This window comes from Triplophysa dalaica, chromosome 9 (genome assembly GCF_015846415.1).
Source record: "Triplophysa dalaica isolate WHDGS20190420 chromosome 9, ASM1584641v1, whole genome shotgun sequence".
Classification (NCBI taxonomy): Eukaryota; Metazoa; Chordata; class Actinopteri; order Cypriniformes; family Nemacheilidae; genus Triplophysa; species Triplophysa dalaica.
In genome coordinates, this window is record NC_079550.1 from 16,547,128 (window position 1) to 16,560,414 (window position 13,287).

The window sequence follows — 13,287 nt, forward strand, 5'->3', positions numbered from 1 at the left end:
ATGTCTTCAGCTAGCAGCATCTACAATGTGTCATCTCTGCTGTCTCTTCAAAGCTTCGACCTGCCCCCCGAGAGGGCTATCACTGCGTTTGTCTTCGCCGCTCTGAATTATACCATCATATTGTTCTGCAACTGCCTCCTCTTGTTTACTATCATACGCAATAAGTCTCTTCATCACCCCATGCACATTCTGCTGATAAATTTGCCTATTAATGACCTTTTAGGTTCCACAGTCCTGTTTCCACATATCATGCAACAGCTCCTCTTTGACACCAGGACCATAACGTTCTCTTCATGTGTAACTCAGGCTTTCTTTATACATGTGTATGCCGTTGCTGCTGTGTTCATTTTGACTGCTATGGCATATGACAGATATGTTGCCATCTGTCAGCCAATGAGATACAACACCATTATGAGCAATAGTCATCTTGTAAAAATCATCTCGTTGGTTTGGCTTTCTAATTGGGTGTTAATGGCTGTTCTTTTCATTTTGTTGTTGCGTCTGCCTCGATGCAGGTCTTATCTCACTCATACATACTGTGACAATCCTTCACTGCTGCAGCTGGTCTGTGGAGACACGACCATTAATAACATTTATGGATTGATGATCACAGCTGTGTGTCAGGTAATAACTGTGGGTTTGATACTGTACACATACCTGCGCATTCTCATCGCTTGTTTCAGAAACAAAAGCTCTGACACAAGGAATAAAGCGTTGCAGACGTGTGGTACACATCTAATCATATTCCTCTTGTTTGAGTGTTTAGGCCTGTTTACGATATTTTCGTACAGGATAAAAGATATTTCTCCTCACTTAAGAAAATTCAGTGGAGTAGCTGCTATGATCATTCCACCCACATTGAATCCTATTATATATGGACTGAGAACTAAAGAAATCAGGCTCAGTTTGTTCAAATTGTTTCGGCGAAAGGTTTATGTGTCATAACATAAAAGGAATATTTGGGATATATTGTGGGATATATCATCACTGTGATTTAAATGTGTAGTTTTGCAGTTTCACTTTAAAAGTCATGTGATTCGTCTGCAGGCTATTTCATGTTATAAGCTTTATTTTTGTATTTACTACGTCTTGGTCTATTTAATTCATAATAATTTCACAGCTTGTTTTTCCTATGAATTCACAACAGAAAGTTCATTGAAATCATTAATAGAGGATAATGTGCTAATCTGCTTCTGACTCCCACAGTGTCAACATTGTAACACAGTTCCAGCCTACAACAAACAAACAACCTAGCTGCTTATTGTCATATTGACATTGAAAATACATGCCATGTTTGGCCATTCATAAAGGAATAGTTTAGCCAAAATAAAAAATTGTCATCACATAATTGTATTACTTTTTCAAATATTATCTTCAAAATATCTTATTACGTGTTTCACATTCAAGATTGAAATCTAATGAGGAGGAAAAAACGATTTTCATTTTTGGATGACCTATTTCTGAAATACTGTACATAATAAAAACAAGGATATTTTTCATTCAGATCATGCTACTGGAACTATTTTGACTTTATAGTGTAAAATGTATGTCTTTCATCTGATCTTTTTATGAATCAAAGCCCCATATAATTAAGATAATATCATGAAATATACTTCATTCTTTCGAAAAGGGATACTCCACCCAAAACACAAATTCTGCCATGAATAACTCATCCTCAAGTTGTTTCAAACCTTTATAAATTTATTTGTTCCTTTGAACACAAAAGAAAGATATTTTATGAATGTTTGCAACTAAGATTTGAGGGGCACCGTTCACTGCCATAGTAGAAAAAAATAATGTATGTATTTTTGTTATTTTAAAAAAAGGAGATCATTTGAAGAATAAAAAAAGACAAACCATCCTGTGGCACCTTTGACCCCCATTTTGACTACCCTAGAAATCTCACCAGCTAGCATTCTTCTAAATATCGTTCTTTGTATTCAACAGTTCAAACAGTATTTCTGTGTGATTTCTGCTGCAAACTAGAAGAAACGTCTTGGTTACGTATGTAACCTCAGTTCCCTGATGGAGGGAACGAGACGTTGTGTCGAGAACGACAGATGGGGTTCGCCCTTGAGAACCAATCAACTCTGACTACTATAGAAAAGGCCAATGAAATTTGGCGAATGCAATTTGCATGCCGGGCTCCGCCCCCGGAAATCCGGTATAAAAGGAAGCCGGCGTGCAACATTCACTTACCTTTGTTCTGAAGAGCCTGAGACCTCTCAAACTGCAGCAGAATACGATACGTGTTCGTGGCATAAGGGACACAACGTCTCGTTCCCTCCATCAGGGAACTGAGGTTACATACGTAACCAAGACGTTCCCTTTCTGTTGGTCTCTCGACGTTGTGTCGAGAACGACAGATGGGGTTGCCTATGGAAAACGCCACAACGCTGTATCGCGTCACAATCTCTAGCGAAGCGACGGTAACAAGCCTGGGCGTGTCATCTCGAAGCTTTCGTGAGACTGTAACCTTCCAGTGTGGTGGTCGGGGGGTTCCAGAGCTTTCTTGGAGAAAGATGGGTACAGCCCTGACCGGTAACTTTCACGGACGGGGACTTAGCTCTCTATAGGCGAGAGGCCGTCCAGATCAGTTTACACCGGGTAAGCGCGACTCTTAATCAGAGAAGCGCTACAGAGGCCACCTCCTACCCGTGGGGAGGAATATGGTGGATATAGGTATGGTCTCGTCCTTGGAGGAGAACGCATGGAACGTGCGGACTGAGTAGTTAACCGCGAGGTGGAGGCCCACCTGGGGAAGCTCATGGGTTACCAGGAGTGGGAACCATTCTCATGAGGATACATCAGACGGAACAGCCCACGGAGGGGGTGTTACAGACGTCCGGTAGCACTAGGTCCGGTTAGAGCTATCTGTGATAGCTCACATGGTATCCCGGCCTAAGGGGGAAGGCTGCTCTGCCCAGCCAGCCCCCAGGGGGTGCTTGTTTGGTGATGGATGGAATGCCTATTCTTAACCAGTGTCTGGGTAAGAAGGGAGGCTGGTGAGGTACCAGTTTCTTAGCGATGTGTTCGGGTAAGAAGAAAAGGTAAATAGCACACTGACCCAACCTGTTAGAGGGTGGAAAGGTGCTTTCGCAGGCATACGCCCCCCCGGATGCCAGTCCTACATGTCGCCACGCAGGACGTGGGCTGACACCGGGTTTACGCGAAGGTTGTTAACCCTTGCGAAGGTGTTTGGGCATAGCCCAACCCGCAGCTCTACAGATGTCTGCTAGAGAGGCGCTTCTGCCAGTGTCCAGGAGGTGGCTAAACTCCGTGTGGAGTGAGCCCTCACTGCCAATGGGCATGGGAGATTCTGAGATCGGGATGCCGTCGTAACGGCGTCCACGACCCAGTGCGCCAGCCTCTGTTTGGAGACAGCCTTCCCCTTCTGCTGTCCTCCAACAGACACGGAGCTGGTCAGAGCTTCAGAGCTCTGCGTGCGGTCCAGTACGTACTGGACACAACACTAATCGGGTTGGGTCTTCCTCCCCTATGGGGAGCGCCTGCAAGTTCACCACTTGGCCCCGGAGGGAGTAATGGGAACTTCTTGGGCACGCATCCGGGCCTGGGTCTCAAGATAACGTGAGAGTTTCCAGGGCCGAGTTTAAGGCAATCCAGGGACACGGAGGATGCTCGGTGGTCCCCTACCCTCTTGAAGGAAGTGAGCGCCGTCAGGAGGGCCGTCTTACTCTATGAGGAAGATCGGAACCTCCGAGGGGCTCTTTGGGGGGCCCTGAGGCTCCCCAGGACCACTTAGGGTCCCAAGAGGGTATGGAGCGGAGATGAGGCGGATTCCGCCCTCTCGCTGCTTAGGAACCTGGTGACCAGGTCGTGTTGCCCTAGAAACTTTCCACCGACTGAGTCGTGATGAGTGGCAATAGCGACTACATACACTTTCAGTGTGGAAGGGAGATGTTAGTCTCCAGTCTCGTGAGGAGGGGAACACAATCCTGATCAAGCACCTCAGTGGGTCTTTCTCGTTGAGAGAGACACCAGGACGAGAAGAGGCACCGTCTAGAGGCGTGTAACCGCCTAGTAGATTGGGCCCTAGCCTGGGTGATGGTCTCAGCCGTATAGGGGGAGTAGCCATCTTAGGATCTTCTCGTCCCGTCTAGAGACCAGACATGGGTGTTCCAGAGGTCTGATCTGGGATGCCAGAACGTGTCCTTCCCCTGAGAGAGCAGGTCCTCTGTCAGGGGAATGGTTCAGGGGGAGTCGCTGTCCAGAGCATCGGCTCTGAGGCCAAGTGCGGTTAGACCGGTGTGGTGTAACCAATAACACTTGGTGCTCCTGCTCCCTGACCTTGCACAGAGTCTGTACAAGAAGGCTCCTGGGGGGGGGAAGGTGTGCTTCCGCCCATCCCGCGGCCAGCTGTGCGCAAGGATATCCGTGCCGAGGGCAGGGACTATCAAGCGGGCAAATGGTGGTGTTACGGGAGGTGAACAGGTTTTACCTGGGCCTACCCGAACAGCCTCCAAATGAGCTGGACTGCACGGGGGTGGAGTCGCCGCTCTCCACGAGGCATAAACTGGCGAGAAAGCACGTCGGCTGTCTAGTTCAGTTTGCCCGGGGTGTGTGGCCTGCAGGGAACGAGTCACCTGTTGACTCCACCGGAGGAGGCGTCGAGCAAGTTGTGTTTAGCTGCTGTGTGCGAACGCCACCCTGACGATCTGTATTCGCTACAGCTATAGTGCTGTCCTCGGAACAGCACGTGCATGTCTCGCACGAGAGGCCGTAGCCTGCTCAGTTTAAGTAGCATAGCCCACAACTCTTGGCAATTGATATGCCAGCGCAGGCGGGGGTTCGTCCAACACCCCACCTGCGTGCCCGTTGCACACTACACCGCACCCCTGCAGGGAGACTTCAGTCGTCACCACGACCTGCCTCATAACCTGCTCAAAGGGACCTGAGTCCGTCGAAAAAGTCATAAAGACTAGGGGTTATGGTGCGTCGGCAGCAGGGCGGCATCACCATGCGCCTGCTGCCGGTGTGCCACGCTCTCCTCGGAACTCGACTCTGAAACCAGTGTTGGAGCGGTGTCATGTGCATCAACTCGAGGGGTATTAACCCGCGAGGACGCCATGTGTCCCAGGAGCCTCTGAATTGTTTCAGGGGGACCGCTGTCTGCCTAAAATGTTCATTTCAGACAGTTCAACACTGGTTGGGCACAACTGCGGACAGGTGTGCCGACATGGTGACAGAGCTGAGTTCCATACCGAGAAAGAGGATGCTCTGCACTGGGGAGAGCTTGCCCCTCTCTTGGTTGACCTGGAGTCCCAATCGACCTAGGTGCCGGAGCACCAGGTCCCTTTGTGTACATAACAGATCTCGCGAGTGTGCCAAGATAGGCCAGTCGCTGAGATAGTTTAGTACCCGCTCGCCTTCCTCCTCTCAGGGAGAAAGGGCGGTCAGGGACAGACCGAAAGGGAGGACTCTGTACTGATATGCCCGCCTCTCGCACGCGAACCGTGGGAACGGCCGGTGTCGAGGAGGATCGAGACATGAAAGTAAGCGTCCTTCAGGTCGATTGCCACGAACCAATCCTGACACCTCATAGATGTCAGGACGCGCCTCTGTGTGAGCACCCTGAATGGCAGCTTGTGAAGGTGCTCTGTTCAGGGTACGCAGCCTTTGGGGGCAACCCGCCGTCTTTCTTGGGAACGATGAAGTGCGGGTGGTGTCCCACTGAACATCTTGGTTTTGAGGGACGAACTCGATGCCTGTTTTGCCAGAAGGGTGGTGACCTCTACCCGAAGTACGGAGGCGTCCCTGCCTCTGACAGAGGGAGAGATGATGCCCCGAAACTTGGGTGAGTCTCTGGCGAACTGGATCGAGTAACCAAGACGGACCGCCCTCATTAGCCAGCGAGACAGTGTGGGCAGCTCTCGAGCTCCCAGGGACTGTGACAGGGTGACCAAGGGGACGGTCTGCTTCATCATTCCCACGGGGGGTGGTTCGTCGGCTGGCGGAGCTAACCATGTCGCGGGGAGTCCCCGGAGGGAAGGTTTTTGCTCCGCCTGCTTACCTGCCTGGCGGGACAACGGCACGCACTGTCGGTTTGAGAGTGGTGACGGCTGTCATATGTGTACGACCTCACGCCTCGCCAGGGTGTGAGGTCGGTTCGCCGAGCACAGTCCAGTGGAGTGTGCGATCGGCTGCAAGTAAACCCGGGGAGAACAGAAAACTCAGTGAGTAAGTGGGCGCCAAGCCCTAACAAGGGCCCGGCTTTGGTGACGAGGCAGGAGTCGTCCCGTACCGACCGATCAGAGCCGTGGCTGTGAAGGTTCGGGCCCGATGTTGTTCTCCCTGGGGTCTTCCCGTCAGTGTCCCTTCTCGCGAGGAGGTTGCTGACGGGGTGGAGGTTTCCCCCTCGACCTCTGCTTCCGGGGTGCCGCCTGTGGGGGCACAGGAACCGGAGCCGATGTCGAAAGGGTCCTGGGTTGCAGGGAAGCAGACGTCACGTGAGATCTCGGAGGCCTGTAGGCGGCCGAGTCGCGGCGTGAAAAAAAAAAATTTGGTTAATTGCCACTGTCTGCTTCGCCGTCAAAAAACTGCTGAGCGCAGTCCTCGACGGTGTTACCAACAACCCACCCTGCGAGATGAGTGCATCAAGAAAGCGGACTTCCTTGCTGTCACTCTTCTGCACAAGGTATAGCCGGGGGTGTCTCTCCTGGACCACTACCGTGGACATCGTCCGACCCAGGGCCCGTGCCGCCGCCTTAGTCGCCCGTAGAGCGCTGTCAGCGGTGGCACGGAGATCCTGCATTATACCCGGGTCGGCCTTACCCTCGTGGAGCCCTCTCAACGCCCTGGCCTGGCGGACCTGCAGGATGGCCAAGGCATAGAGAGAGGAGGCAGCCTGGCCCGCAACATCGCAAGCTTTCGACACCAGTGATGCCGAAGTCTTACGTGCTTTGGACGGTAGGAGTGGTCGATCCCCCCCCAGGTGGTAGCCGTCCGCGGCACAGGTGCACCGCAGGCGGACGTTCCACCCGGGGGATCTCGACGCAGTCCTGGGCTGCCTCACCATCGAGGGAAGTAAGGGAGCCGGAGCTGGTTTCACTGGAACGGTCCGTGAGTGGAGCGTTCCAAGTTTTACACAGCTCCTCATGCACCTCCGGGAAAAACATGGCACCCGGGGTGGGCGCGGTTTGCACCGCGCACCGACCTCGGGAACCACGTATCCCCGGGTTAGCACGGATGACATCACTTCTGCTTCCTCCTGAACTCGACCGCTGGGGGTGGAGTTTGGATTCGGCAGAGTCGGATGCCAGTCTCCCTCCGATGCTGCGAGCGACATCTCATCTACGTCACACATCGTTTCCGAGTGTGTGCGTGAGGACCCGGACGGTATGCCACCGCCGGTTGGGGAACGTTCAGAAGAGCGAATCGGGGTGCGATCGGCCCGTGAGCACTTGGCTGGCGGGTTTACGTTCGCAGAGTTCCCCGTATCACTAACGCTGCTAACGTGGGTGGTCATCGGGGCCGTAGCCACAGATGTCACAGCCCGGGTAGCAGACGAAATGGTGGCTGGTTCCCGTAGGAAGACAGCCACCCGTGACCGCAACTTCTGAATGACAATCTGCCCGCAGTGCAGGCAGATGTGTCAACGAACGCTGCTTCAGTGTGCTGGACGCCCAGACACCTAATGCAGCGATCGTGTCCATCCCCCTCCTCGATGAGGGTGCCGCACCCAAGAGAACAGCGGGACATGCCGCGCTGGAGAATGCTCAGTCAGTCCTGAAAAGGACTTTTAGAAAAAATCTCTAACACCTCCGGAACCGCCGAGACGCCCAGGGGAAGGTCGCTGCAGGAAGGGACGATCCGCTGTAACATGTCGTAGCACCAGCGTGTAGTTGTAGAGGATTGAATCCTGAGTTGTACTCATGAGCGATGGCTCTGAAGAACAAAAGGTAAGTGAATGCTGCACGCCGGCCTCCTTTTATACCGGATTTCCGGGGGCGGAGCCCGGCATGCAAATTGCATTCGCCAAATTTCATTGGCCTTTTCTATAGTAGTCAGAGTTGATTGGTTCTCAAGGGCGAACCCCATCTGTCGTTCTCGACACAACGTCGAGAGACCGACAGAAAGGGAACAAGCCTTTAAACACTTACAATGAATATCATTTCTGCAATCGTTTAACCAGTACTTATCATGTAATCTTCGCTTTCTTTGCCATGGAACACAAAGCCATCTTCTATAACATGCTGTGACTGACAGTACAACCATAATACACAATGATCAGACTCTTTCCCATAGGTTTTTGCCTTGTATAAATATGCTGTTTAATTCAGCCAATTTTTACACAAAGAGCAGAACCTCCCTTAGGTTTTGCCTTTTTTATATGCCGTGTAACTGCCCAGTATGGCGGTGTCTTGTTGTATGCTTGATACACATTGGGTTTTCAGTGCTCCTGTATATGCAGTGCTGGGCCCTATTTATCGAGCAGTGGATTTGTGCTTCTGAAGCTTTAAGCTTAACTGAATGTATGAATTGTGAGTTCGCAATACCCCTGTTACGGTCGACTAACTGTTTTGGCTGTTATGCAGTCAAGTTTTGTCGCAGATCACCCTGCTTCAGTGGTTTGATCTCAGTTACAGTTGGCGTGAAGCACTGGTTCTGGGAGGGAACGGCTCTCCTGTTTTTGCCAAGTGGTTAGGACAACATCATGTTGACCCTGGGACAAACTTTAATCAACCAATCAGATTTCTGAAATAAGTTTACAGTTTATTTTAAGTTTATTCTTCTAACCAGGATTAGGTGCTTCTAGACCATTGTTTTTCAATTATCATTTCCCTATGATTTTACGGGAAAGTAATGATAAGCGTTGGGGTTTGGTGTGGGTTTAGGTTTTATTTATAAAAAATTTGTCTTAGGTCAACAAAATATGTTTCCCTGAGGACATCAACCACTTGGCAACACTTCTGTGGCGTTTTCTGTGATTCATGTGGCCATTCTGAATGTGCATTGATTCAGAGAGCAAATGTCTTCGCGTCCCTGTTATTGTGACATGTGGCTAGATTTGGCACTCAAGGTCGCATTTGCTACACAGTTGGTACCTCGTGTTTGCCATTGCTCTGTGTACTTCTTGTTGGACTGCTAGATGCTGAGCTGGCCGTGCTGGTCTCTGCCCTTTAGCGCCGTGGCTGGGGGCCGCCGCTGCAAGTGTAGCTTATTGCTGTGTGGAGCACAAAGCGTTTTGTCCTCATGTTTGTAAACATATAGTCACACATATGACTCAGTCTCGGTATGAGCTCATCTGTAAGGGTTCACGTGGGCGACTAATGTCTCCTCGCGGCGGAGGAGAATGCGCACAGTATTTTTTTCTCATATGATATGCAGGTGCAGTGATAACAGTATCGACATGGTGTCCTAATGTCCGGTATTTTACACTTCCTGCAGCGGAGGCTGAAAAACGGTAGCAGCTTACACTGCTGCAGGCCAAGTTGCCTCCTCTTTCCACGCCATGACCATCATGCAAGTCCATCAGGCCAAGGTGTTGAGAGAGCTCCGCGATGGTAAGACCGACCCAGTGCTTATGCAGGAACTCCGCACAGCCACCGACTTCGCTCTACGGGCTACCAAGGTGATTGCGCGGGCCCTCACTTGAAGTCAAGGAGAGACACCACTGGCTAAACCATGCACACATGGGTGACGCCGAGAAAGTCCACTTTCTCAACGCACCCATCCACCACGAGGGCTGTTCGGTGATACTGTTGAGGACTTCTTCCAGCTGTTCTTGACTGTAAAGAAGCAGACAGAGGCTATCAAGCATATCCTCCCCCGCCGTGACTCGGTCGCCCTGCGGCCGTCGAGATCCCGTGCGGCGTCTGCTTCCCAGCAGCCCCAGTCCTCTTCAACGTCGGCTCCGGCGCCCCCCACTCAGGCGGCGCCCTCCACTCAGGTGCCCCCCGGAAGAAGACGTTGATGAGGAGACCACCATCCCGTCAGCAGCCACGGTGGAAGCATAAGTGGCCCTCACGGGAACGCCCTAGGGTGATCAAGAACACCATCGGGCCCGACACCAGCCATTCCATTGGGTCCCTGCCCCGTTCCAACAGCCCACTTTCACACAAAAAGAGTTTCCCCTCTCTCTGGGTGTTTATCACAGCCGCTCTCATCCTCTACACAACGGTTTTCTCCAACTCAATGTTGCGTCATGGCGTGACCCGTTATCTAGTTTAATCAGCAGCCCTCAGCACTTTCAAATCGACGGTGTGTTGAGCTGCATCGCCGGGCAGGTAAGTAGGCAGAGCAGGTACTCCCTGTCCGATGTCCCACTCGGCACAGACGCTCTAGTGCACAGCTGAACGTGGCAGTGTTAATTTTGACAGCAATTTTTTATTTAGTTTTAGTCATAGTCTTTTGACGAAAATGAAATTTAGTTTTAGTCACATTTTAGTCAACCCCATCATTTTAGTTTTAGTTAACGAAATATGAAAAACATTTTAGTCGAATAAATAAAGATTATCTTTAGTCTACTAAAATCTAAATGGTTTAGCATTCCTGTAGCTCAGTTTTAAGAGCATGGCATTAACAATGCCAAGGTAATGTGTTTGATCCCAGGGTTTTGCACATACTTAGAAACAAATGTATAGGATAATGCAATGTAAGTTGTCTGCCAAATGCTTAAATGTAAATTATTTACTTGGTGTAATAAAATTTTCCATACAAAGATTCAACTGTTTTGATATAATTTACTTTAGAACGAAATTAAACCAGGTCATTACCACCGATTGACAGCATGATGCTGTTGCTTCCCTCAGCACCGGTGGCCCACTGCTCACGAGCAGACCGGGGGAACCGTAACGCGAGGGAGTGTGTGGTGCGCTGCTCTTGGAGAAAATGTCCCTCATAGACAGTACACAGTAGCATCTACTATGTGCATATATATTACCACGGTGTGTGTTTGCGGTTTCATCAAAAAGTCAATATTGGCGGATTAAAACACAGCTGACATCAGTTACATGCTTTAATGGTAAAACTGTTACATTTCGCGAGAAACCATAAGCATTTTGGCCATAAGCACAGTAACTTAACGCTTACGCGTAACTGCACGTAAGCACCGCATCATAAATAGACTCGCCGCCAAAATGATCGCAGCACTGCTGCTTCCACGTGCAGTATGAATGTTCTAACCTGTTCTAACAATAAGTTTAATTTACCATGATTTCTGTTAGAGAATAAGCAGGCGCCGATAACGCGATAACACGTGTAGTGAACAACAGACTATCCTCTCTTCTCCATTGCTCATCTGACTAACATGACGTACAAGGAACTAGCCAACCAGAGAGCTTGTAACATGTCTCTCTCTCCGTAGCTAATTTGCATTGTTTAACCTCGTTTTAGCCATGCAAGGCCCAAGAGTGTCATGGAAATGGTAAGAGAGGCTAAATGGAAAAGCTAAATGACTAAGCTAATTGAATAGCTAATCGGAAAAGGAAAGGCAGCGGGGAAATGGAAATGCAAATGGTTAAAGAAATAGTCTTTTAAATGACGGATTAAAATTGGCATTCCTAGTTTAATTTGTAAATCCAATGATTTATTCCTCTTTTTAAATCGCATTTTCAAATAGATTTTGAAATTCCACTATTTATAAAGGAATTCATTAATGCGCTTTAAAATGATGTATTTATTTTGTGTTTTATGTTGATTTTTAAAAGTCCCTTTTTAATTTGAAGTATTTATTGATGGATTAATATTTCATTTATTAATTATTTTAACAATCACGCTTTTTATGGCCCATTAAACAATATATAACAAATGACTTTATCATTTCGCCTATTTATACTTAAATTAAAAAATGAAGTTAAAAACAAATGGATTAATGCCTATTTTTATTGTAGAATTAAAACAATGAAATGCTTTATTACTTTACACAAGACTCTCCTGGTCCTCCATAGTAGGGCGTATTCATTCAGTTCATTCAACCAATTAAACGCTCTGAACGCTCTCACACTCAAACGTCATTGGCTCATGGCATGCCTCTTTGAAGAAAATAGCTGCCTGCACTGTCTTTGCTTTAGACAGTAGTTAACTAGAAATAGCTTAAAAAAAATTTTTTATTACATTTCTTAATCATGCTAACATGTAACTTATTTTGTTCGAATGTGCAGTTTAACTCACTTCATCACTTGTATAATGAGTAGAGGACAGCGCTGGTTTTCTTTTGGCTGACTTTGTTGCATTTCACGTTATGCAGCAGCTCTTGTCTTGTTAGGGGATAAGTTAACATAGGCATATTAAAACTTTGAGCTTGCCTTTGTAATGTGTTTCTGGGTGTCTCGCCTGCAGTCTCAGACTTCAAGTTTACGGCTGATAAATGACTAAATGTAAATTTAATTAATTAAGCACATTACTTTATAATAGCAGACATGATAACTATTAGTCATTGTTAAGTATTCACTTTTATTTTATATTTACAGTAAAGTAATAAATAGCATAGTCATATCTTAAGATGTATAACTCTTGAAAAAAAAACACTTTGTTGATCTGTATTTATCTTATTTATACTCGTTGTTAACCATGGGAATGTCTGATGTTTCTTTCATTACATGATTGGACTCAGGGCCGGCCCTAGCATTTTGGGGGCCCCAAACTGCAAAATTACAAAAGGAGGCCCCCCATCATCTAATGTACACAACATACTATTATTACTATTATAAATTAACAACACAATATTATCCCTGTACAGCTTTCCTGTGGCTCAATGGTTAGAGCATGGTTCTAGCAATGCCGAGATCATGGGTTCGATCCCAGGGATGGCACATACACAGAATGTATAGTATAATGCAATTAATGTAAGTCCCTTTGGAAAAAAGCATCTGCCAAATGCATAAATGTAAATTCTGACTTGTAAATACACACAACATAACTTAGAAAGCTTAAAGTGTGCAATAAGTTTATTCAAAAGATAGACGTTACAAGCAGAGCATCAAAAGTAATAACATGCACTACAGTCAGTTTTACTGTATTTGTGAATTAGTAAATTCATTTTTCAAAAAAAAATCTAAGGACACTGGAGGATGTGGTGGAGGGCAACAGATAAGCATGAAGCCAGGCCTATGTAGGCTTATACAGGGCCAAGACTGTCATGTGAGACAGTGCCCTCCCCTAGTGGCCACAGAGCCCCCATGCAACTGCCGATATCGCTTATTAGGTAGGGCCGGCACTGATTGGATTACATCTCAATTGAGTAAACCAACATGTGAGTTTTATAATTAGGCTATAATATATCGCCCTCTACTGCCTTATGACTTACACTACAGTTATGAATCCAAA

At 48.0% G+C, this 13,287-nt stretch overlaps 1 protein-coding gene across 1 annotated transcript; it reads left to right on the forward strand.

Annotated features, from left to right (window-relative positions):
• On the forward strand, window positions 1–945 carry LOC130428902 (putative gustatory receptor clone PTE03). The gene has a single exon (XM_056757198.1). It carries the CDS (start codon window positions 1–3, stop codon window positions 943–945), a length of 945 nt encoding a protein of 314 aa, XP_056613176.1.
• Window positions 946–13,287: the final 12,342 nt, after the last annotated feature.